This window comes from Eulemur rufifrons, chromosome 10, assembly GCF_041146395.1.
Source record: "Eulemur rufifrons isolate Redbay chromosome 10, OSU_ERuf_1, whole genome shotgun sequence".
In the NCBI taxonomy this organism is placed as follows: Eukaryota; Metazoa; Chordata; class Mammalia; order Primates; family Lemuridae; genus Eulemur; species Eulemur rufifrons.
Window position 1 is genome coordinate 25,801,131 of NC_090992.1, and position 24,223 is coordinate 25,825,353.

The 24,223-nt window shown below is 48.1% G+C and overlaps 1 protein-coding gene across 1 annotated transcript in view; it reads left to right on the forward strand.

The window, feature by feature from the left end:
- ADAM19 (ADAM metallopeptidase domain 19) overlaps window positions 1–24,223 on the forward strand; it is a 79,789-nt gene that overhangs the window by 35,055 nt on the left and 20,511 nt on the right. The window contains exons 5-10 of the mRNA XM_069484308.1: window positions 2,906–2,982; window positions 11,396–11,588; window positions 12,293–12,358; window positions 16,906–16,977; window positions 20,935–21,101; window positions 23,085–23,169. Of these exons, the coding sequence (XP_069340409.1) occupies window positions 2,906–2,982; window positions 11,396–11,588; window positions 12,293–12,358; window positions 16,906–16,977; window positions 20,935–21,101; window positions 23,085–23,169 (660 nt within the window). The remainder of the gene's footprint in view (window positions 1–2,905; window positions 2,983–11,395; window positions 11,589–12,292; window positions 12,359–16,905; window positions 16,978–20,934; window positions 21,102–23,084; window positions 23,170–24,223) is intronic.

Genomic DNA, 24,223 nt, shown 5'->3' on the forward strand with positions numbered 1-24,223 from the left:
TAAGGCATGTTACAGAATCAGTTGTTAGGCTATTGCAGAGAATACCCCGGCCACAAACACTGTTAGCTTTAATCCAAAGGTAGGAGGAGGTGCAGGGATTTTTCGCAGCCTTCCCGGGACCCGAGTTCTCTTTATTAGTGATGGTACCAGCATTTTGAAACTGTAGCCGACATGCAGTTTCTGAATTCCTTGACTCTGTCATTCCAGCGTCTGTGAGCCCCGTGCTGGCCGGGCGCCCTTGTCCCCGTGAATGACTCTGTGCTGTGGGGTTCGTGGCCCCGCTGTTGAGTTCTGAGGACCAGGTTTGGGACTTGAGTGCTTTATGGTCAGCGTCTGAATCCCAGAGCCCGGGGGTAGGGAGAGGAGCCACGTGACAGGCGGGCAATTGAAAGCAGATGGACTCTGGGCTGGAAGGAGTGGAAGGAGGGTTTTGCCTGTGTCGCCTTGTTTCCTAGGTGCTGGGGGTGTCCTCTGCTCCCAGCACAGGGGCTTTCCTTTGTGCCCCTCTGAAGGGTGGGACTGGACTTGTCCAAAGTCCAGGAAACTTTGATGCAAAGGTAGGGTTGGCCCCTGTCCCTCCTGACTGCACAGGCTGGAAGGGGAAGGAGCCACATTGCTGGCCGGTAGATTATCACAGATTAAAGGACACCTGTGGTCCGGAGAATGAGCCCAAGTCGAGTGTCAGCCTGGCCTGTATCCTCTGATCTGGCTGCTTGGCTCGGCCGGATAGGACATAGAACTGGCACGGTGGAGGCCAGGATTCAGCCCCTTGGTGGGTTTCCGGGTCTCTCGAGGCCACATGTGCCTTTGATGAGGGCGGATTTAATGATACTGTGGTCACTAATGTTTACCGCCTGCCACTCTGGGCCAGGTACTCTGCTGGCTCCTTTGAGTACAGCATCCTCACAACCACTCAGTGAGGCAGAGGCCGGAGACGCAGAAGGTCAGGGAGAGGTTGTGGAACTGTTTACGTACCTGGGAGGTGTGGGGGCTTGGATTTCGATCTGGCCTGGCTGTGCCACGATGCTCCAATTTAATTATTAGGCTGTACCCATGCTTAGAGCTGGGAGGGAGCTGGAGCCGGAGAACACAGACACATGGGTTGGCTGTCTGCTGGGTCACAGCCCGGGGGACAGCAACCACTGCAAGCAGCGTAGTCCTAGAGATGAACCCCTTGGACTGTCACTCGTGTGGAGGCCTGAGCATTTATGACTGGCCCTGCTCAGCCTCAGGGCGTTGGAAAAGAGAAGGCTTCCATGTCCGTAGCTGTGAGTTTACGTCCTTCTTAAGATCTCTTTGGAACCTGGCTCTACCCTGAGGGTTTTACCTTCTCTCTGTTCTGACCATCTTATCTCTCTTGACCTATTTGGGAAGAAGCTTACAGGAATGTGTCTCTTCTTGTTACCCCTTGGTTTGTTGGGGACAGTCCTGGTTGTGCCCATCTGTCTGGTTTTGTACTTTGCACACTCAACAGTGCTGTATTTGCCTCCTGAATACTGTGGCTACCCTACTTATCCATCTGCCAGCACCTCAAATATTTATTTCAAGCCACTCCTTGTGGTTTATAATTATATCCTCTTTTTTAATCATCTTCTTTTCTCTTTTCTTAGAAATAGGGTCTTACTCTGTTGCACAGGCTGGAGTACAGTGGCATCATCATAGCTCACTGCAACCTCCAACTCCTGGCCTCAAGTGATCCTCCTGTCTCAGCCTCCCCAAATGCTGGGATTATCGGCATGAGCCAGCATGCCTGGCCTGGAATTGTATCTTTGTTTGGCTTCCTAATTAATGACTGGGTCTCACAAGACCTGAGGCACCATGATGGCCGAAGCTATGTCTCTATTTGCTCATTCTTGTGTCTCTGGGGCCTACCCCAGGGCCTGGCACGTGTTTGTGCTCCACAGCTGGGTGGGGAAGAGCAGACAGCCGTGTGACACAATGACCAGAGAGCAGAGCAGACCTCATGGACGCAGGTGCCAAACCAAGCATGGCCCAGGTGTTGGGGGAGTCGGGGAAGGAAGGCGTTGTGAGCTGGGGAAGAGATGGGGGTGTATTCATTTCCTTGGGCTGCTGTAACAGCGCACCATGAACTTGGAGGTTTAAAACAATAGAAATTTATTCTCTCACAGTTCTGGAGGCTAGAAGTCCAAAATCAAGGTGTGGGCAAGGGCTGTGCTCCATTCAAAGCCTCTAGGGAAGAGTCCTTCCTTGTCTCTTGTAGCTTCTGGCGGCTCCTGGCCATTCTTGGTGCTGCTTGGCTTGTAGTTTCATCACTTGAGTCTCTGCCTCTGTCTTCAAATGGCCTCTTCTCTTTCTGTGTGTCTCTCTGTATTGTCTGTGTCTCTCTGTGTCTCTTCTTATGAAGGCACCAGTCACTGGATTTAGGACCTGCTCTAATCCAATATGACCCCATCATTGAATCACACCTGCAAAGACCCTATTTCCAACTAAAGTCACATTCTGAGGTTTTGGTGGATGTGAATTTTAGGGGGACACTACTCAACCCACAACTGAGGGTAACAAAGGTGACGTTGGTAGGGAGGCAGGCTGTTTCACAAATCACTGTTTCCTGTGGCTAACATCATGCCATCAAAAGTGCTCTGAACTAGATCCGGAAGTCCTGGGTTCTCCAACTAGCAGAGAGACCTTTGGCAAATCTCCTTGCTCCCCTGAGCCTCAGCTTCCTTCTCTGTTCCATGGAGATAATGACATCTGCCCTGCCCCCCTCCCAGGATTATTATAAGCATCAAATGAAATGGTGGCTGGGAAAGCTCTTTGCAGGTTGTAAGGTGCCGTAAGGTTGGAGTAGATATATGCTAAGCTGTGAATCATCCGTCACCTCCACGAGACGTTAGCATTGCCATGCAATGTTCTTTGGCCTGACCACTTCCTTTCTCCTTGCTAGGACCACTGCTTTTACCACGGCACGGTGAGGGAGGCAGAGCAGTCCAGCGTCACACTCAGCACCTGCCGGGGAATTAGGTAAGAGACCCTGCGGCTGCAGGGGGCACCTGGGACTCTCCCTGGAACAAGCAGGGCCAGCCCAAGGCAAGGGCCTTGGGAAGGAGTCTGCTGAGAATGTGTGGGCGCCATCTCTGAGAAGGGCCGGGCCTGGGAGGGGCAAGGGAAATCCTAGATAATCCACAGATGCACCAGGATTTGTTTAACTTCCCTGATGAACTTGATGTTTTAAAATACAGGTTTTATTATCATGTAGGTATGGTCAGGCCAATGAATCCAGAGACAAGTGCCATTGAAAAGATGGCCATACAGAAAGAGGAGGGGGCATGCTATGCCACAGAAGTGGGGGCACACGGGGAAGCCCTGGGGCTGGTCAGGGGCAGAGGGAGCCAGAAGTGTGGGCCAGAGCCTTTCTGTGGTTTCTGCAGGAAGGAGCGGGCGAGGCAGAGTAAGCAGGTTTAGGATTGGCTAGTTTAAATAATTTCAGCATGCTCTGGGGCATAGGGCTTTCTGTCCTTAGTTGTCCTGTACCAGTTCTGGGGTGATTAGTGGGGGAGGATGGCCCAGAGGCTAAGGTCCCAATAAAGTAGATGGGAGGGGTGTGGGCTCTGGGTTGGCTGGCTTGTACGTGAAAGGCAAGGAAGCTGGAAAACTGTCTGCCATCTCTAGGGGCTGGCTAACCCTGGAAGGGGCAGTCCCTGCAGGGTCAGCAAGACCCCAGATGTCAAAGCAACGGAGACAAAGTAAGACACATGGTTAATATACTCAACATTGATGAGTTTGAGCATTCAGTCACACTTCTCAGTCTCCTCTGATAGAAGTCCTCGTAGGTGGCGAAATAGGAAATGGACGGTTAGTGAACAGAGTGGGGGGAGGAAGGAGCGGCAAGGATAATTGTCAAGACGGGAAATCGACAGCAAAGTTCCAACCAGATGGCGCGTTCTAGAGTGACTCTTCCTTCTTCCAGCCAGACTCCCGGGTTTGAGCTAGTAGCAGTCTACCAGCTGGGTGTCTCGATGGTCTCATTTGTAAAATGTGGATAAAAGGAACATATGGCTGGTGTTGTGAGGATTCCGAGTGTTAATAGCTGTCTGACCTCAGAATGGCACTGCCACATTGCCAGCACCCAGCGGCCTCCCAGGCCCCTGCTTCCCTAGCTGTGGTCTTAGATGGCAGCATCAGCTTTGCCTGGGAGCTTGTCCAAAATGCAGCATCTCATGCCCCGCCCCCAGACCTCCTGGGTGCCAGTCCGCACTCTACCAAGACCCCCAGCTGATCTGTGTGCATGTTCCAGTCTGTGCCTGAGAATGCGTGTTCCTTGAGAAGATGAATTTTACCTTCAATATCTATTTCCACCAGCCTGCCCTAGTGCCTTGTATATAGTAGCATCTACACTTGGATGCTGAAGTAATATTATTTATTTGGACCCGTCCCACTCTCCCCTCTTATACTTTTTTGTTGGAAAAAGGATGATGATCTAAAACACCTGGATTCTAATTGCCTGTGTTTCGATTGCCTGTATTATGTATATCCGGTGTGTTGGTAAACTGGCTCTATTAAGAAAAGGCAAAAGCCCTGATTTGTAGCATCTGCCAATATGCTGGTGAAGATACTCCCACCCAATTTCAAGCTACCATCATGATGTTCTGGAAGGCAGAATTGAAAAGATAGGCCCTTAACTGGCTCTTGTGAGCTGGTAGGAGGTGGCTCTACTGTGTATTCTTTGTCTCTTTATTGATTGATTCAGTCATTCAATGATTGCTTCTTTCATTGGACAGATTAATATTGGGTACCTACCTTATGCCCATGCCCTACATAAGTGGAGAAAAACAGACATTGTAATTTTTGGAGCCCTCAGTTTCCTTATCTAAAATGCACATTGATATTAGGCATGGTAGAAATTGTTGTTTTAACTCTATAGCACTTTATAAACATACAGGATTCTTATCATCTTTTAACAGTGAAACTAAGACTTGCCAGGCTCTTATACAAATCCAAGACCCCACACGCTGCAGGTCCTATGTGTCTGTTTATAAATTGGGCCACGTCTTCATTTGAAGGCTTTATGGTGAGTCGGCTGGAGGGGATTAGGCAGGAAACAGGCTTTGGCTGGGAGGCAATAACAGACTGGCTCCCAAATCCCCCCACTAAAGCGACCCGGTTGAGCGAAGCCAACTGGCCTCATGGTGGTATTTGCAGGCCCAGCCGCCGCCACCTGCAGTCTGCAAGTAAACAAAGTTTTTCCCAAGAAGGAGGAAAGGGAACATGCAGGTGTGACCTGCTTCTCTCTGCCTCTTCCTCCATCTGCTCGGTCTGGAGCAGTGGGAACTTGGCTTGGCCTCTCGTAAATCATTCCAGCAGTGGTGCTGGCGGGGGAACTGGCTGAGTGTCCATGTGTTTCTGTTTTGCACGCTTCCTCTGGTGAGAGCCACTCGCCTGACTTTCCCAGCCCTCTCACTGCACACCTTAACAAACCAAGGCTGTGGGTGGATTGATTTAAGAGCTGGAGACTCGTGCCAGATGGCTCCACTCGGACCCTGGAGAAGGAGCAGCTGCAGCAGCCGCGGCGTTCAAACCCACGTCGCCCCAACTCCAGTCGCCTCCCAAGGCTCATAAAGCACTGCTGCAATGGAAAATCTCCATGGCGATTGTTCTCTCCTGGAAACGTGCTCCTTGAGATTGGAGAAAATAGGTAGGATTTGCACCGAGTAGAATAATCAGGCTGATGATACAAAAAACAGAGGAATTCACCTGAGTTTCTAGATGGTTTCTGGGCCCCCTTCTCTCTAAAGCAGTTCTTTAGGTTACTTAATTGAAGAAATAATACATGATCATAGTAAGAATAGATTCAAATAGTACAAAAGGGTATACCATGAAAGAAAGTTCTCTTTCTCACCCCAGATTCCTCTCCTTCCCAGGGACATCCGTTATCAGTTTCTTGTGTATCCTTTTAGAAGTACCCCCCGCGAAAAAGAACATAGATATGTAGTAAAATGCTTTGCAATCTTATTTGGGCCCTTGACCCCTTTGAGAATTGAGCAGAAGCTAATGATACTTATAAACTACACCAATAAAAAGACATGGGGATGCCCTCTCGTGGGGGGTTGCCAGTGTCCAGAACCCCCAGGCCTGCCTCAGAGTAGGGACCCATCCTCTAAATGTGTACACAACTTCTGCCATGCACAAATGCTTTGCAAGCTAACACGTGCCATACATGTAAGGCGTGATGATTATTTGTGAAGAAATCTAGACAGTGCCAGGCTAAGGTGTCTCTAAGCCTGTGCATTCTGGAAAACACATGTGTGTGTGTCCCTAGCTCGCTATCAGCAGCAGGGGTACTTGATTGGTAAGTTATTTTTTAAAAAATTCTTATTAAAAATTATCATTGTATGTAACTAATACAGGTTTAGTGTTAAACATTAAAATCATACAGGAATGTGTACGCTTAAAAAAGTGAAAGTTCTTTATCCTGTCCCACCCTGCCAACCAATCCCATTCCTGCTGGGGGTGTGCATAATTGTCTGATATGTAGATTTCTTTTTATCCAAATGAGATTATCCTATCCATACAGTCCTGTAATTTTTTTCCAATTTGGCACTACGTTTTAGGTACAAATAGATCTAACTCATTCTTTTAATGGTTGCATAGTATCTTATGTATTAATACAAACGTCTGGCAAGTTTAATTGTATAAGAAGTCTTTCAAAAGTATACAGTAAATATCCATGGTGATCTATTTGATGGATCACCCTTATATCATAGCAGTCCTTTCCTCATTTAATTTTTTTGCTTGTTTTTCCCTTGGCTGTGCTGATGCCTCCCCGGGACACGAGGAGATCTGGGGTCTGCCCCTGGCTCTAACAGTAACGCAGTGGGTGAGCTTGGGCAAATTCCGTTCCTAGGGGGGCGGGGGGAGTTTCCTCCCACCTGTGAAGTGAGAGTGGACCAGACCATCAAAAGGGCCCTTCGGTATGGGAAGCCCTGGGCTGCAGAGAGAGTGAGCAGAGTCTCAGGAAGGTGGTGGCCGAGGGCAGAAGGAGGTGGCTCATCATATACATGCAGCCAACCCATAAGAAGTGGCATGTCCTTTTCCCCTCCGAATATCTTGCCTTCCTTCTGCAGAACAGATAATCAGTGCCACCTCTGTGTCAGGCACTGTGCGGGTTAAGCCCTCAGAGGGCAGCACATTAAGCTGTGACAAGTTTAAATTCTGGAGTCAGACAATCCTGGTTTAAAACCTGACAGGCTACTTCAGTTCTCTGGCCTCAGTCTTCTTACCTGTAAAATGGAAACAGCCATATCGACGTCCTTGGTGGATTTACATTAGGTGACGGGTGCAAGCTCTTTGATAGCAGGGGCTTTGTTTTGAACATGCTGTATCCCCAGTGCCTAGAACAGCTCCTGTCACACAGTAGGTTCTCAATGCAGATGTGCTGAATGGCTATGGAATAAAATGCGGTGCACCCTTCTGTGTATGATACATGCTCAGTGACTGTTAGCTGTTGTTTTCAAATGTTGCTTTGGTTATTAGTAAACATCGCCTGTCACTTGAGTCGGTTATCATAGCGAGCCTGTGAGATTGGCAGTGTTAGTAGTACTAACACGTGTCTGACCGCACAGCTAGCAGATGGCAGAGCCACACTTGGAATCCAGGTGTGTCTCGTTCCTGAGCCTGTGCACTCTACCTATGCCCGGCCACCCCAGCCCAGAGGGAGCCCATCACCTGTGGGCTCCTCTTCTCTCTTCTCTGCTGCCTTTGGAGTTCCCTGTAGCTCCCTTTCCATGGTGCAGATTGAAGGGAAGGGGACAGGAAAGACGGGTAACAGGGTGGTTACCTCTTAGGGCAGCTCTGGGTGTGTGGAGGTAGGATGTGTCCGTTGGGTTTAGCTCTGCATGGACAAGTTCCCAGGAAGCAGTTCTTGCCTAGTTCCTTGAAGGATGCATTTGGGTGAGTCCGTCAGTTATTCAGGGGTTAAACATGAATTGCCAGCTCACTGCCTGGCCTGGCCTGTTCCTTGGTACAGTTTTGTTTGTATCCAGCTCTCAAGGATGAGGAATAGGATGGAGAACAGAGCGGAGAAGAGCATGTGAGGTCCCGGCCACCCAGCCTCCTGCTGAGTTCTGCCTCTGCCCGTGCTAGTATTTAGCGAATTAGATCCACCAAGGCTCCTAGAAGGATAAACAACTGGTGGGTGCCCAGAAAAGGCAGCTAGAGGACTTGCTAGGGGGTGGTGGCAGGGGAGGGCCCGTGGAACCACATTCTTAGAAATTCCTCCAGCAACAAAGCTGGGGTTCACTGTAAAGTGCTGGGGCTTGTGCCAGCCTCTCCTCCGTCCCCAGGCAGTCTGGGAGGACTGCAGCTGTGACACAGGGTGAATTACCAAGGGCCACAGTCGAGGGAGGGAGGGGAGTGGCCACAGGATCCTGTTGATGGAAGGACCTTCAGTGTCCTTCTGAGCCTGCGTTTCTCAAACTGTCATCTGCCGGCTCCCTGAAACAGCGTTGCTCGGGGGCTTGTGAAAGCAAGTTCCTGCTGCAGCGTGTGGGCTCCAGGCCCCAGTTCCTGAGTGTGGCTGTGCAGGGACTTACCCATAGGACTTGTCCACGGTGCAGACTCGCAGGCCTGCAGCATCAGGTCTTTTGGGTTGGGCCCAGACATCTGTATTTCTAATGCACTGTAGAATATTCTATTAGATGGCTCTGGGACCTCCAATCCTAGAGATCGCTGGCACCTAAGTTTAGACCTCCCTGGTGGAGGCGGAGAGCACAGAGGTTAGCTAAAGCCATGGGGGCCAGACCTTCAATCTTTGGCCCCAGACTCCCCAGGAGAGCTTATTATTTGATCTCTCTGAGCCTCAGTTTCTGGATTTATAAAATGGGACCTATGATGGTATGTACCTTATTACATTGATGTGGGAATGAAATAATAACGTTTGTAAGCACAGTGCCTGGCATTCAGTTAGCTCTCAGTAACTGACAGCTGAGGATGAAAAGTGGGCCGAATGCCTCCTCTGCCTTGTCTCCCGGGAACTGGGCTCTGACGTCACACAGGCAGCTGGGTAGTGGTCAGTCACGCCTCAGAGGAGAGTTGCTGTCACCGTCACTGAGCCATCTGTAAACTGGGGCTACCTTTCTGATCCCCTCCACAGGGCTGTTGTGACCAAGGCAGTATACAGTCAGGCTTAAGGATATGGGACTTGGGGTGAACCAGAATGCTTAGGTCCAAATCCTTACTCTCACTCTTACTATTGTTGGGACCTTGGGCTAATTAATTAACCTTGCCAAGCCTTAGTTTTCCCAGTTTCTATGTTGGGGATAATATTTGTAGGATCCTAGAAGCTGGTGTGAATAATAAAATGCTTAGCATACGTCCATAGCAACGGCTCGGCAATCTATAGCCACTATGATTATTATTTATTGTGCACCAAACTTGGGCTTGGTCTCTGTCCTGTTTGGCTCAGAGGCTTGTTCAAGGGATGCCAGGTCAACTGCACCTTGTGGTCCTGCACTGGAACTTTCCTGACTCCTATATGGGACTTTCCACTCACTGGGTATAATCTGGGCGGCCACAACCTGGCTCACACAGAACCATCGGCTGGCTTGTGGTCACGCCCCCTGTCTGTAGCCCTTAGGGGAGACTGAGGTGATGGGAGGGGTCTTGGACAGCTGGGATGAGATAACTTGGGAACAGGATGCCTGCGGCAGCTCTCCCCTCTACCCTTTCCTGTCTGGATTAGGGAGTGGATGTGACCCTTGCCCTTTGCCCCACTCCCATCCCCAGCTGTCCAGGGAGCACCTTACGTGTCCCGCCCGGGGGCTGCTTGGGTATCGCTGCGTCAGCCTGGGTGAGGCGGCCGGGAAGTCATCAGGCTCCCTGGCTCCGGAATGAGGTCAGCCAGGGATGGCATCCGGGAAGGGCTGCTGCTGATCAGAGCCTGGCACTGTCTTTCCTGAAAGCGTCACAGGCTCTTCCCAAAGGGCAAACCGTGGGTGGGGATCCCGAGGGGGTTGCGGTAGGGATGGAAGCTGAGACAGCCCAAGAGAGAGGCCCTGCCGATCCACAGTGGCCAAGACCCGCAGTTGGAGATCCCGTAGGTTCCGAGCTCTCTGGATGAATGGCACCGGCATGAGCTTTTGGAGCCCATGAACTACTTCCTGGACTTCCCCCTGCCCCAGAGCCTCGAGTACATTCCCTTGCTATCGTATTCCTCTCACTGTGTCAAGGATGACAAACACCTGCTGCATGGGCCTCGCCTCACCCTTCATGGATCATTTGTTAGAGCAACAGATATAAAGCGTGGCCCTCCTTCTCACTGAGGCCGGATGAGCCCACGGAGGCCTGGATAGAACACTCTGTACAGCTGCATCAATCCGTCAGTGTGGGGGATGAGACATCTTTGTTCTCTCTGCTGTATGTTGTCATGACTGATTCCCATGTGTAGACTCTAAGCTTCACGAGGGCAGGCACTTTGTCTCATCCACTGCTCATTCTCAGCAACTGGTACATTGCCTGGCACATAGCAGGAGTCCAGTAAATGTTTGTGCAGTGAGTGACAGTCCTCCGATGGACTGTGAATTACTTGAGGACAAGGATTGTGTTTACATTGTGTCCAGGACAGAGTAAGGGCTCAGTGAGTGAAAGAATAAAATGGATGAAGACATTTTGATTTGGAGTTCAACACTAGCATCTATAACCGAGGGGAACAAAAGCAGTAACACTTGCTTCGTTGTGGATGTCACTTCACCAAATAGCTGCCGCACTGACACGGGGCATTGGGACTAGTAGGCATGGCATCGGTGTAGCCTCTCGCTTTGGTTTCCAAGCACAAGGGCACTTTTCTTTCCATGTAATCATCCAAGAGTCCTGATAAGTTATTAAATTATTTCCACTTTGGGAATGAGGAGACAGAGAGATTTAAAATGTTTGCCAGAGAGCATGTGACGATGGAGTGTGGGAGCTAAATCCAGAGCCTGGGTCCCCTCACCTGCAGGCCAGTGTTCTTTCTCTGGCCACTGGACTGCTTTTTCTGAGTCTGTAAAGTTTTGACCTGTTATTTGTCATATGCCATGTTTGGGTTTGGGAGGCTTTTTGGAATCCGAGTCCTACCATCCTTTCTAAGTATTAAGCGTCCTGGGTACAGCGTTTTTAGAACCTTCTGAGCTTCCCTAATCCAGAGACTCCTCACCTAGATTCCGGGGATGAGCTTAGGGGGTCCGAGTGCCCTGAGATTGTGCACCACATTTCGTATGCGTGTGCGTTTCTCTAGAGAGGAGGTCTGAGCTTGCGTTGGATTCTCATAAAGGGGTGCATGGTCCCATAGTGAGGTTAAAAGTCAATGATCAAAACCAACTGTCATTTTGAAACTAAGACCTATGCAAGGGACTTTTCCAGGACCACAATCTTTGACCAGAGATTCTATTTCTCCTATCCACAGAGGACTGATTATGGTGAGCAGTAACCTCAGCTTTGTCATTGAGCCCCTCCCTGACAGCGAGGGCCAACACCTTATTTACAGAGTGGAACATCTCAAGCTGCCCCCGGGGAACTGTGGGTTTGAGCACTCCCAGCCCACCACCAGGGACTGGGCCCTTCAGTTTACACAGCAGACCAAGAAACGACCTCGCAGGGTGAGTTGTGAGGCTCTCGGTTCAGAAATCAACCTAGGCACAGGCTTGCCCCTCCGATGACCCTTCCTCTGAATCCAGGAGTATTTCTCAATTGAAGGGCGATGGCTAAGAAGGAGGAAATAGCTTTCTTCTTTCATTCTGAGTCATTGTTGAGTGTGAGATACCCTCATAATGGAATAACTGCTTTTGGAGAAAACAATACTACATGGAAAATACTGGAAACAATACTACATGGAAAATACTGTAAAATGAGATGCTGATTTCAGAAACTTTAAAAAGTCAAAAAAAAAGCATGCCTCCCCCTTTGGAATAGCCACTTCGCCATGTGCACAAATGCTTGTATTTATTCATACTGAAAATAGGGGTTGTGGTTTCAAGCTTATTTGGGAACCTGATTGTCAGCATGTTCCCGCACGGTATGCTGGCCTCTGTTCTCCTGTGCCGGCCGGCCCAGCTCAGTAGTTTTTGAGAATAAAGGACTGGATCCCACCCATGTCCCAGAGCAGCCTCCAGGGATAACTCAATAGTGGTGGAAGGTGTTAGTGAGGGTGGTGGCCGCCACAGCCAGGACTGTCTCTGGTGCGCAAGGACAAAATGAGTATGGAGGCCCACTGTTCATTCACCAGCTGTTTCTTAGTGGTGTCTTTGAAAGGAGACAAAGCCCACCATTTCTGCAGCCTGATCTGCTTCTGTCTCTTTCTTAGAGGAAAAGGGAAGATTTACACTCCATGAAGTACGTGGAGCTTTACCTCGTGGCCGACTACGCGGAGGTAAGCGGGAGGCAACGGGTTCTGCAGAAGCATTGCTCTCTGGATGGCTTCCGGGCCGGGCTTTGCACTGCTGTGGGGAAACGCTGGCACATTCATCCTTCTCTGGTTTATCATATGATTTTGACCTTAACTATGACCAAGGGCTCTTTTTGCCATTTTGAACATTGATGGGAAGAAAAAAAAAACCCATAAGGAAAAGCCTCTCATGGCGTGATACATCAGTCGGGTAGAAAGTCAGGACAGTTATCTGGATTGACATTTCTTAAGTTGGGTCCAAAGACCTTCAGGTTCTGATGCTTATCTTAGGGGTCCATGAATTGTCTACAGAAATTTTAAAAATTCTTTTTTTACATAGATAATAAGTCTATTTTCAATCATCTGATTGAATACCATTTTTTGCCCCCCATGTTTTTCTATTTTCCATTTTTATATTCTTATTTTATATTTTCTATTTTCCATTTTTACAATCACATAGGTGCCAAATGAGGACCTAAAACCGTTGTTCCCAAAATGTGGTCCTCAGACTGCGGCATCAGAAGTGCCTATGAACTTATAAATTCTTGGGTCCTACCCCAGACCTACTGAGTCCTAAACCGTCAGGGTGGGATCCAGCAATCCATGTTTGACAAAACTTCCAAGTGACTCTGATGCACAGGCAAGTCTGAGATCTACTGACCTAAACGAATGGCATGTTAGCCTTCAACTCCGTATTCCTCAACTGAGACAGGTTCTAAGATTTGATGAACACTAGCTCCTCATACATTTCATACACTTATTCATCAACAATTTCTTGATTTTTTAGTATGTGCCAAGCACAGTGCTTGGCACCAGATGACATGGCTGTCACAAAGACAGAGCCACCCTGGCATCGCAGAGTTTACAGTAACGGCACAAAAACTCTACGTGTCCCAAGTGTGCTAACTGCTAAGGTGGACTCTTGGGGAGGATGAGAGTGCAGGTAGAGGGGTCCAACGTGGTTTTGGGAATTGAGGAAAGCTTCTCTGAGGCATTGATGTTGAAGCTGACACCTGAAGAATGGGTTCGGGCCCCAGAGCCCATAGTTGCCTAAATTAGCCTGATGTTACCTTCGGTCCTCACTTTGTGTAGGGCCCAACCGTATAACTAAGCACATCTGCACCTGGACATCATGATGGGCTGAGCCCCCACTGTGTTCCAATATGGTGCACACTGGCCTTGGGGCACCCCTAGGATAGAACTCATCACAACTCCAGTCTGTCTGGACCCCACCCAAAGGGATTAGCGATCAGGTTCCCAAAAGGCCTCCTTGTAAGGTGGCTCTACCTTGTCACAATCCCGAAGCGTCGGTCCCAGGGGCAGTGCCAGGTGTGGGAAGGACACTAGACTTCAGGCCAGAAGGCCTTCGGGTATTTGTCACTGGATCTCAGTGACAGGAGGAGATGGCCCTGGAGCTGTCTTAAAGGACAAGGAGGAGTTCACAAGGCAGAGAAGTGGAGGTGAGGGGCATTCCATGCTGAGGGAACATCGTGTTCCACTTTGAGAAGAGTTTAGCTTTTTAACTGATGTCAGTATTGGTTTTTCTAGCAGCCTGGTATGTGTGTGTTTTCTATGTTTTTTTCTTTCCTCTCCAAAGACTAGTTGTGTGTACAGGCTGGGGCAGAGGCGTGGGGAACAGAATCCAAAGCTGGTGTAGGAGCCAGCCCAGGCTCTGCAGTTGTGGGAGGTGACCGACCCCAGCCCCTGCCCCGCAGGACTGTCCCTAGTGTGGGAGGGTTGCTAGGAGAAAGCTGGACTCCTCGAACTCTGGGACACTTCCATTTAACCTTTGCATCTAAGATCATCTAATACAGTGGTCTGAGCCACGTTTTTTTCCCAGCTACAGAATCCTTTATGTAGATAAAAGCTCCTGGGGACCACAGTAGTTTAGCATATAGAAACCCAGATGCTCTGGTTTAAAAGGAGGGTATTTCTCCCCTTTGGCCTTGTACTGGCCCCAGAGGAATCTCTGTGCAGAGTTTTAAAACCCACCGGGTTTGAGTCTCCCACAGCCCAGCCGGAGAAGTGGGGGGCAGGGCAGGAATCGGACACCTTCTGTCTCCTGACCTCCAGGGTCATAGCCAGCCCCAGAGGAAAAGTGTCTGCTCAAGGGCCCCCAGGCCTGTGGTGTCTCCTGTTACAGACAAGGGAGGAGAGCGTCTTCAGCCATTGCCCTGGGCTCTCGACAGGGCTGGGATTGGTGCAGCCCGGGGAATAGGCTCATTTTTCAGGGTTCTGGGTCCGCTGAGCTGAAGGCTCTGAGTGGTTTGTGGGAGGGGGTGGGTGGGGATGTAACAGGCCAGACTGGGTCCCCAGGCTCCCCCGTCACCCCCTCACCACCTCCCTTACTCCCTCTCCCTCTCGTCCTCTGCAGGCAGATATGTATTTCTGACAATCAATTAATCTGAAAGGATGGGAAAACACGGAAGGGGAGGGCTGTGTTAGCGTGATTTACAACCAGGTGCCCAGACAGGACAGCCCCTGCTCTGGGCTCTGACCTCAGAGGAGGGAGCAGAGACGCATTAGAATGAGCAGGCAGCTCCTCCCTCGCTGGGTCTAGGTGGGGGCTCCCAGGGTTGTTCTCAGCCTGTTCATTCCTCAGATGGAACCGGATCTAAGGGGAATGGAGAGTAAGGTGGGATGTTGTAGGAGGGGACAGGGTCTCTATAAACACAGGCCTGTAAAGGACTTTCATGAGGCCAGCAGAATATAGGGTAGCCAGGAAGGAATGGTGCTGCACCACGTTGGACTTCCTGTGTCACCCTAGAAAATGTAAGGTTGAGATAGTCTTTTCTGTAGACTAGGGGTCTGCAAACTACAGCCCAGTGGCCAGGTCCAGCCCACACGTGTTTCTGCAAACAGTTTTGCTAGAACACATTGTTTGTGTATTGTCCGTGGCTGCTTCCCAGCTACCATGGCAGAGACCACATAGCCCACCAAGCCGAAAATATTTACTCTCTGGCTTTTGCAGAGGAGGTTTGCTGACTCTCACTTCAGACTATTCTGGACAAGAGGATACACTCCTTCAATTATGGGGGTCTGGTTGGGCAGTCATTTAAAGATAGGATTAGTGTATTTGAAAGACAATAAAATTCCACCCTGATGTTCTAGTAAATATTTGCTAAATGAATGGAAATGCTGCAGCACTTTGCTGTGGGACTAATTTAGAAATGGGAGGCCTTTTTAATGAGAAAGTTCTAGATTAATACCTTGGAAAGGTCTGAGTCACAGTGTGTCACACTGAATTTAACTTTAGAAAGCAGTGGTGACGATGAAATTCTCTTCTGGTGAGTGACAATTCTGAGGAAACCCAGGAATGTCCAAAAGCAGTGGGAGAAAGGGAGAGACGGTGGATTTGTTCCCTGTGTCGGAGCTGGGACACACCCCCAGCCAGACAAATACCCCAGGTGCTGATTTGGGCTGTTCTTTTTATTTCTTGCTGAGATGTTCTCGTGGGATGGGGTGGAGGAAGGAAGTGAAGGTTTGGAGTTGAAGGAACATGTATAATGGGTAAATTAAAGATGCACCCAGATTCCAGGTAACCATGGCAGTGTCCATACAAGACATGCCCATCATTTGCGAATTTAATTTACAACTGCAGCAAATTTTCTCTCTACACTGTGAAGCTCTCCTTCATCGTTGCAGCTGCAAGAAATCTGTCCTTTTGGGAGGAATATAAGTGTGAGGCCTTCATGCTGAAATGTCCTGTTCCCGGTACCCATGTAGGCATCTCTCGTGGAGCACAGCTTTCGTTCCTGTGCTTTATTAGAAATGTCTGATTTCTGTCTGATGTGGTCTCAGAATTCTTACTGCGGATGGCACCGCCACGTGTGAGACAAGGTGGATTTGCCAATGTCTTACGGTCCTTACCAGCACCCATCCTGTGTCATTCATGTGGCCTCGCGTTGCGGTTATTTCTGTGCACGTTTTCTCAGCCCGTTTCAACTGTATCCTCCTTAAATACAGGATCTGTCATTGTAGTTTTTCTGGTCCTCTCTCTGTTTTGATGGAAGCTCCCGTAGGCTAGGGCCAAAATCTCACACTTCTTTGTGTCCTACTTACTGCTGAGCACAATGCCTCGCAATAGTTTGGCCAGTGTTGATTGGCCACCTACAGGGAAGCCTCCTGAGATCTGTGTGATGGTGGCTTCATGTCGGGGTGAGGACCAAGGCAAAGATTAGATCTGTCCCTCTTCTAAGCCCCAATGGGAGTTTACCAGAGGCCTTGTGACTCAGAGGGTGGAGAGTAAGATTTCCTTCAAGGGTTAGAGGAAGACAATTCAATTCACTGTGTAATTATTGCATGCCTGCTGTATGCCCTGCATGGAGCTAGTAGCTAGGGATATGAAGATGGATGTGACTAGGTCCTGCCCTTCACAAGCTGTCACCTTGGCCGGGAAGACAGTTGCATGAATATGACAGCTCACAGAAGACAGAATTAAATAAGAACACATGCTAAAACAAATAATGGGACACAGGAAGGATCCTGTGAGAGGTTCTGGGATCTCATTTGGTTCTGCCTGTCCCATTTAGTTTCAGAAGAATCGACGAGACCAGGACGCCACCAAACACAAGCTCATGGAGATCGCCAACTATGTTGATAAGGTGAGACCAGGTGTGTACTTCGTGGGAAAGGTGCCCAGTACCAGCACCTCAGAGGGACCACAGGGCAGGAGACCACATGGCACCTGAGCTGCCTTCTGCTGGATTGGCCACCTCAGCCAGCTTCTGAAGGGGAATGAGCAAGGCCACAGAGGCTCAGAGTGGTCATGACAAAGTCCTGATATGTAACCTTGGGCAAGTAACTCATTTTCCTTGGGCTGCAGGTTTTTATTTTGTTTTGTTTGGAATTTATAAAATAGAGGGGTTGTCCTAAATCAATGGCTTTTTGTTATTTTTATCTTTATGGTAGAATCCTGTTTCCTTTTTAAATGAAATCTTATGTTAATGTCTAATATAAAAGTCAGATGAAAACAGACTGCTTCTAAGCTGAAGCAGAGGTTTGGACCAGAGCACTGTCCTTCTGACCCCTTTCCCTCACCCCTGCCGTGGCTCCTGAGGAACCTGGGACGTGGAAAAGCCCGGTTTAAGAATTTTTAAGGTTCCTTCCAGGTATAAAGCCCCGGAATTCTCAGACTTAGGGTGGAATTGAGGTAGGTCAGGGGAGGAAAATTGCACAGCCTTAAACATTGAGAATTGGGTTGTTTGGGGCCAATCTGTCAAGTCTCCATCTGTAAAGCTATCCTAGGCCGGGCGCGGTGGCTCACGCCTGTAATCCTAGCACTCTGGGAGGCCGAGGCGGGTGGATCGCTCGAGGTCAGGAGTTCGAGACCAGCCTGAGCAAGAGTGAGACCCCGTCTCTACTAAAAATAGAAAGAAATTATATGGACAACTAAAATATATATATACAAAAAATTAGCTGGGCATGGTGGCGCATGCCTGTAGTCCCAGCTACTCGGGAGGCTGAGGCAGTAGGATCGCTTAAGCCCAAGAGTTTGAGGTTGCTGTGAGCTAGACTGACGCCACGGCACTCACTCTAGCCCGGGCAACAGAGTGAGACTCTGTCTCAAAAAAAAAAAAAAAAAAAAAAGCTATCCTAAAATTATTTCTTGTCTCTTAGTAAGGCTGTATGGATGGTTAACTTTCGTAGGTCAGGAACTTTTTCAACATGCTCTTAAGAAATATCCACATTTTGGAATTTTACTAGAACAGGCTGTTCTGGGACTTAGAAATACTTTGTATGTCTGAAAGAAGATATTGGTTATAGTAGAAAATGCAGAATAGGTAACCTAGAATGATAGTAGCCTCTTGGTAGGCCAGTAGTGTATAGTTTTAAAAAGTAGGTTTTAATGTGTTTGGGATCACAGGTCTGTTTGAGAATCCGATAACATTTATTATACAATTTTAGGACACTCCTAAAACTTCTCAAGCTTAATTCTGGGCCTGCTAGGGATTCATGACTCCCACGTCTAAAGGGGAAATCATTTTTTTCCTAAACACTACAGGATAAAGAAAAGAACTTAAAGTATCTTCTAGTGATTAAAAAGCAAATTTAGTAGTGTTCTAAAGTCATCAGAGGGCAGTTTCTATGCCCCCTGTTTTTGTTCTGCTCTAGATGTCTATGGAAACACAGATCGGTGGTCAGTGGCAGGTGAAAGTCAAAGCACTGGCATTTCCTGGAAAGAAGGACTCTGGGGACACAGTCCAGTCCTCTCTCTGGCTCCCAACCCCCTCAACAATAACATTTAAACAATCCTACAACCCGAACACTCAACATCTGGGAAAACAAGGAGAGCTTATTTTCCTGGGGGCAATGCAGGAGGTGGGACTCTGTCTTCACCCATGTGACATCTATTGTTCGGAGACCTGGCTGGAGGGGGACTTGGCTGGGACTGCTCTTTGTGAACGCTCCAGCTGGGCTGGGTGATAGCAGGAAGGCGCTTGTGGAAACTGCAGGGCGAAGAGCAGCAGTAGCAAGTCCCAGTCCTTACTGGAAGCCCCAGGCCTGGCTGGCTGGTCCCTTCGGTGACACAGTCTGGGTTCTCTCCTCCGTCACTCCTGGCTGGGGCGGGGGAAGGCACAGCCGCCTCTTTGAAGCTTGCTGACCCAGCTACTTGAACTGAACTACGGTTGAACTAAAACTGGAATGAACTGTACCGATTTGCTGAATCATGAACCCATTCCGAAATATTTTTCCTTAACTGTGAAAAAGCCAAGTTGACTTCCTTAAAAGCCAAATTTCCCCCTAAAGCAAATTCAAACTGGAATCCAAACCCTTTATTTTCTCTAATGATGGACTTTGCACAGAACAGAAAAATCAGACTTTCCATTGAAATAAACTGCTATTTCACGACTCTGGAGCCTGTGTTAGACTCCTGTTTCTTAGGGGCAAGTTGATTATCTGGATGTGTAATACTGCAGCACTTAAGCAGCATAGGGTCATGAGCTGGCTCTGAGATCATAATTTGGGCCTTCATCCTGGCCCCACCATCTTCCTACTGAGACTTGGGCTGAGTTCCTTAACTTCTCTAAGCCTCAATGCTTAGTACATAGAAAGCTCTTGATAAACATTAGTGCTGTGATTATTATTTTTAGCTGGGCAATACCTGCCAATTCTGGATTAAGATGGTATCTCCTGCCCATACGATCTCTCCATACATGGGGCTTTTTTTTTTTTTTTTTTTTTTAAGTCACTGGCTCAGTAGTCTTCTCTAGGGTAGACCCATCAGAGAACCCCTTGAACCCACACCTTCAGGTAGGGTTAGCTTTAAACAAAACCATCCTCCTGCTTATGTTTTCATGAGATGAAAGATGACGGGTCGTAAAGGTTGGATGTAGCTCTGGCCTTAAGGAGGTCAAGAGTTCAGGTCTTACTTGTAGAACTTCAGGATCTCTGGGTGGAACAAAACCCTGAGTATTATCAAGGACCTTTTGTAGGCTGGTGCTTGCAACTTGTTCGTGGTATCCTTGACAAAACCAGAACCCTTCCTGGATGGGAAGGAAACTCTTGAGAGTAAGCATGCGTATCCACTTGCATATCACTTACGCTCATTTACTTCCAAAAGGAGTGGGACACGTTTTACAATAAAATATCCACATATAATTTGGTACATCCATACGATGAAATATTATTCCACAATAAAAAAGAATGATAAACTGACACAGGCTACAACAGGGATGAATCTCAAAGCCATTATGCCAAGTGACAGAGGCCAGACACGAAAGACCACGTAGTATATGGTTCTGTTTATAAAAGATGTCCAGAAAGGGCAGATCTGTAGAGACAGAAAGCAGGCTAATGTTGCCTGGGGCTGAGGGTGACAGTGGGAAGTGACTGTACTTGGACATGAGGGATCTTACTGAGGCGATGAAAATATTCTCAAACTAGATTATGGTGATGGCTTCATAACTTCATCAATTTAGTAAAAAATACTGAGCTGTATAGGTAAAATAGGTAGGTTTGATGGTACGTAAACTGTATCTCAATCAAGTTGTTTTAAAAAAATCCATGTACAAGATAATTTTTTAGATACTTATAAAAAAAGATATAGATACTTATAAAAAAAAGACCAGGCCATGTAAGGAATTGGGAGAGAAAATTGTACCAGACAGCCAGGCCAAGGGTGCTTACTGCAAAAGACAGCAAAGCTTAGCTCTGAGCTCACTCAGCACCAGCTTTGTTTGAAAGCTCTTTTCCTATTTGAAATGAAATTTATCTTCCTGTCTGTTTTATCTGTTGACCTAAGCCCTGCTTGAGAATCACGCAGAACGACGCTGGTCCTTTTTCCACACGCTGGCTGTGTACACGTTTGAAAGCAATTTTATGTCCTATCTCAGTGTTCTCTAAGTGTCGTCACCGCAGTTCTGCCACCAGAATGTTGTGCATCTCTCTCAGGATCTCATCGTCCCCTTCTGAAAAATGTCAATGATATGTGTTCCCTTATCCCCTTGGAGCCAGGGGCAGAAGAGAAATCTGGTATCTGTGCTCTGAGCGCTTAGGCGAGGAAGGGGCTTTTACATCCCCAGTGGTGCTGACGGATGCTTTTCTGTGTGTCCTTTCAGTTTTACCGATCCTTGAACATCCGGATTGCTCTCGTGGGCTTGGAAGTGTGGACTCATGGCAACATGTGTGAAGTTTCAGAGAACCCGTACTCTACTCTCTGGTCATTTCTGAGTTGGAGGCGCAAGCTGCTCACCCAGAAGAACCATGACAACGCACAATTAATCACGTAAATGGCCTTTTTCCATGTGTGTTGCGTTTAGCCTGGGCTGCAGAGCCTCTGCCCGCAGTGCGCATGCTCAGAGCCTGACCCTTTCTTTCCCCAGTGGCGAGCGTTGGTTGTACAAAGCCATCCCGGTTCCTCGGTCCAGATGATCAGGCACGTGCTTGATCACACATATGCTCTGCACCCAGCACACCCTGGAAAGAATTAAAAAGCCGAAGAGTCCTAACAGTCCTAAAAAGTGTTTTCAGTCTATATGAGAAAATTTGACTTATAATTCTAGGGACCTAGTGACAATTTAGATCTTATAATTTAGAGATCTAGTGATCTCATAATCAGTCGAACATCTGAAACAACTGAGTATGTATTTGGGACGTGACTGACCATGGGTCGTGGGCCACTTCGAAACAGACTTTCTAAGGGTCTCATCTTGATCTTCTCGTCACTTTGTTCTAGTCCATGAGCTAATCTCCCAGCACAGGTGCAGGAGGGGGGTTCCTTGGGTTTCCCTCTCCTTAGCTCCCAAGGGGTGTAGGGCTGAGTGCCTGAGATCGTCAAAGCGGCACATAATGCAGGAACTGAGAGCTTAGTGGGAGGGAGACCGTGAATCGGGATTGTGCTGGATTTTCATCACTCCTGGAGAGAAAAGAGCAGACGTTGATGGGGGTCACGGTGGCACATGACAGTCCCTTGAGGGTGATTATTTGGTATGTGTTAGTGTTTACTTCCAAAGGTATTTTGAGGCAGTTACAACAAAAGGCACGTAGATAATACAACCATTTTTCTTTTGCCCCCTAAGTATAGTTCTGAGTAATGATCATTTAAGCCTTGGTTTGCCCTTTAAAAGAAACCAGGGAAAAGAACTTTCCCCGAACCTGGGCTGTCAGTGGTTACTTCCGGACAGTTCATTCATCTAGGAAGAGTCTTTGGCTACTAAATCTTTTGGCCTGAACTTTGGAAGTGTGGTGTGTTGCTTTGGGCCAGAGTTGAAACTGAGCCTCCAGTAGAACTTCCTCAGAGCCTGGTCTAAGTTTAGAAAATAACCAGTTGGGCTTCATATGGATTTGCATGTATTTTGCATATTTCTTTGCAGATTGTTTCTCTGAAGATAAGTCTGCCTTTAATTCAGCAAACATTTATTATGCACCCGCTATGTGTCAGATTCTGTGCCAGGTTCTAGTGATCCCAAAATAAATAAGATAGTCTCATTCTCAAAGCTATCATGGTCTAGAAAAGAAGACAAACATGGAGATGTAAGTATCATGGAATACATCTCCATACTGATCCTTTAAATGGATTACATGTTTGTGGCATGTAAAAAAACACTGGTATTTCATTTATTCCTTCTCCCCTACCCTGGGTGTGTATAGCTGAGGGAGGGACGGCTAACCTGGGGAAAATGTAGCTTGCTGTTGGCAGACAGGGATCACCGTTGCAGAACAAAGGCAGAACAGCTCATCCTTGCGCCCAGTTGCACTCTGTGAGGCCCCTGCTGGGACACAGCTGTTTCCCTGGCCCCAGAGTGATGTGGGAACAGAGCATCAGCCCCACAGCTGCTGCCTCAGTTGCCCCACCTCCACCCCCCAGGACACACACCACAGAGCCTGGGATAAGGCCCGGGACCCTGGCAGCTGGTGGAAGTGGGCCTGACTCACTTCAGCATCAGAACCTGTGCCACCCTCCCCTCAACCTCCGCTCTGTCGTTTCCTGTGTGGCAGGAATGGGATGCAGTTTTGCAAGCCCTGCCCATTTCCTTCCGGAGCATTGACTATGGGCATATTGTGGGGAAAAGTGACCTTTTGCTCTTTCTTTCTGTTTCCCTGGAGCAGTGAGGGAGTAGGTGAGGGGAAGTGAGAGGTGTGGCAACCTGGGAGTTGTCCATTTGGCCCCATTCCCTTGGGAATGACCTGGGAATGTCAGCAGGGCCAGTGGCTACCTCCTCTCCAGCACACTGGAACCCGCGTCACCCTCTGTCCTTTTCTCCTGCAGGGGCATGTCCTTCCATGGCACCACCATCGGCCTGGCCCCCCTCATGGCCATGTGCTCCGTGTACCAATCTGGAGGAGTCAACATGGTGAGTCCCGGCCAGTATGTCAGTTCTGCAGAAAGCCTTGAACATCAGGAAATGTAGTTGTTTAAAATGAAGTCATTAGGAGATGGACATACCCAAGGATGAATTTTCATTTATTATAGTTTATTGTAGTTTTTCCTGATTTTCAAGCTCAGGAGGACCCTGAAGCAATTACACGAATACATGACTAGATCTCTCATATGTTCCAAACCAGGGGCTGGGGGACAGTAAGAGAATAGAAATTAGAAGTGTTTTTAGGTCAGGCCCAGTGGCTCATGCCTATAATCCCAGCATTCTGGGAGGCTGAGCCATGAGGATTGCTTGAGGCCAGGAGTTTGAGACCAAACTGGGCAACACAGCAAGACCCTGTCTCCACAAAAAATAGAAAAGTTAGCTCGGCATGGTGGTATGTGCCTGTAGTCCCAGCTACTCGGAAGGCTGATACAGGAGGATTGCGTGAGCCCAGGAGTTTGAGGTTGCAGTGAGCTATGATGATGCCATTGCACTGTAGCCCAGGCAACAGAGTGAGACCCTGTCTCAAAAAAAAAGTGTTTTTATTCCAGGTCTGACGTTGTTATGTGTGTCATTATGAAACAAGAGGCTGTCTCAAAGTCATGGTTAGGAAATTAGTACCTTTTGAAATTCACTCTGACTTTATGAGAACGTTTAGACTAGTCATTTCTAACCTTTGAATAGGATATCAAGGAAGCCTGTTATCCATTTATTTATCCACCCCTCCATCAACTTTGTATTTATTGACAAAATAATATAAAGGTTAAAAACCACAGGCTCTAGAGTCAGAACCTCTACGGTTCAAAGAGCAGTTATGTGACTTTGAGCAAGTTAATGAGTGTCTTCAATTATAAAATAGAGATAATTTTACAGTTTATAATCTTAGGATAAAAATGGGAATTAAGTGAAATAATGCAAGAAACACACATGTGTGTTCAGTAAATCTCTTTTTGCTGCTTCTGTTCTGTTGGGTTGTTTGTTTGTTTGTTTTCCTGTCTTTGCTTCTGATAATTACACATCTACACATCAGACTCTTATGCCAGGT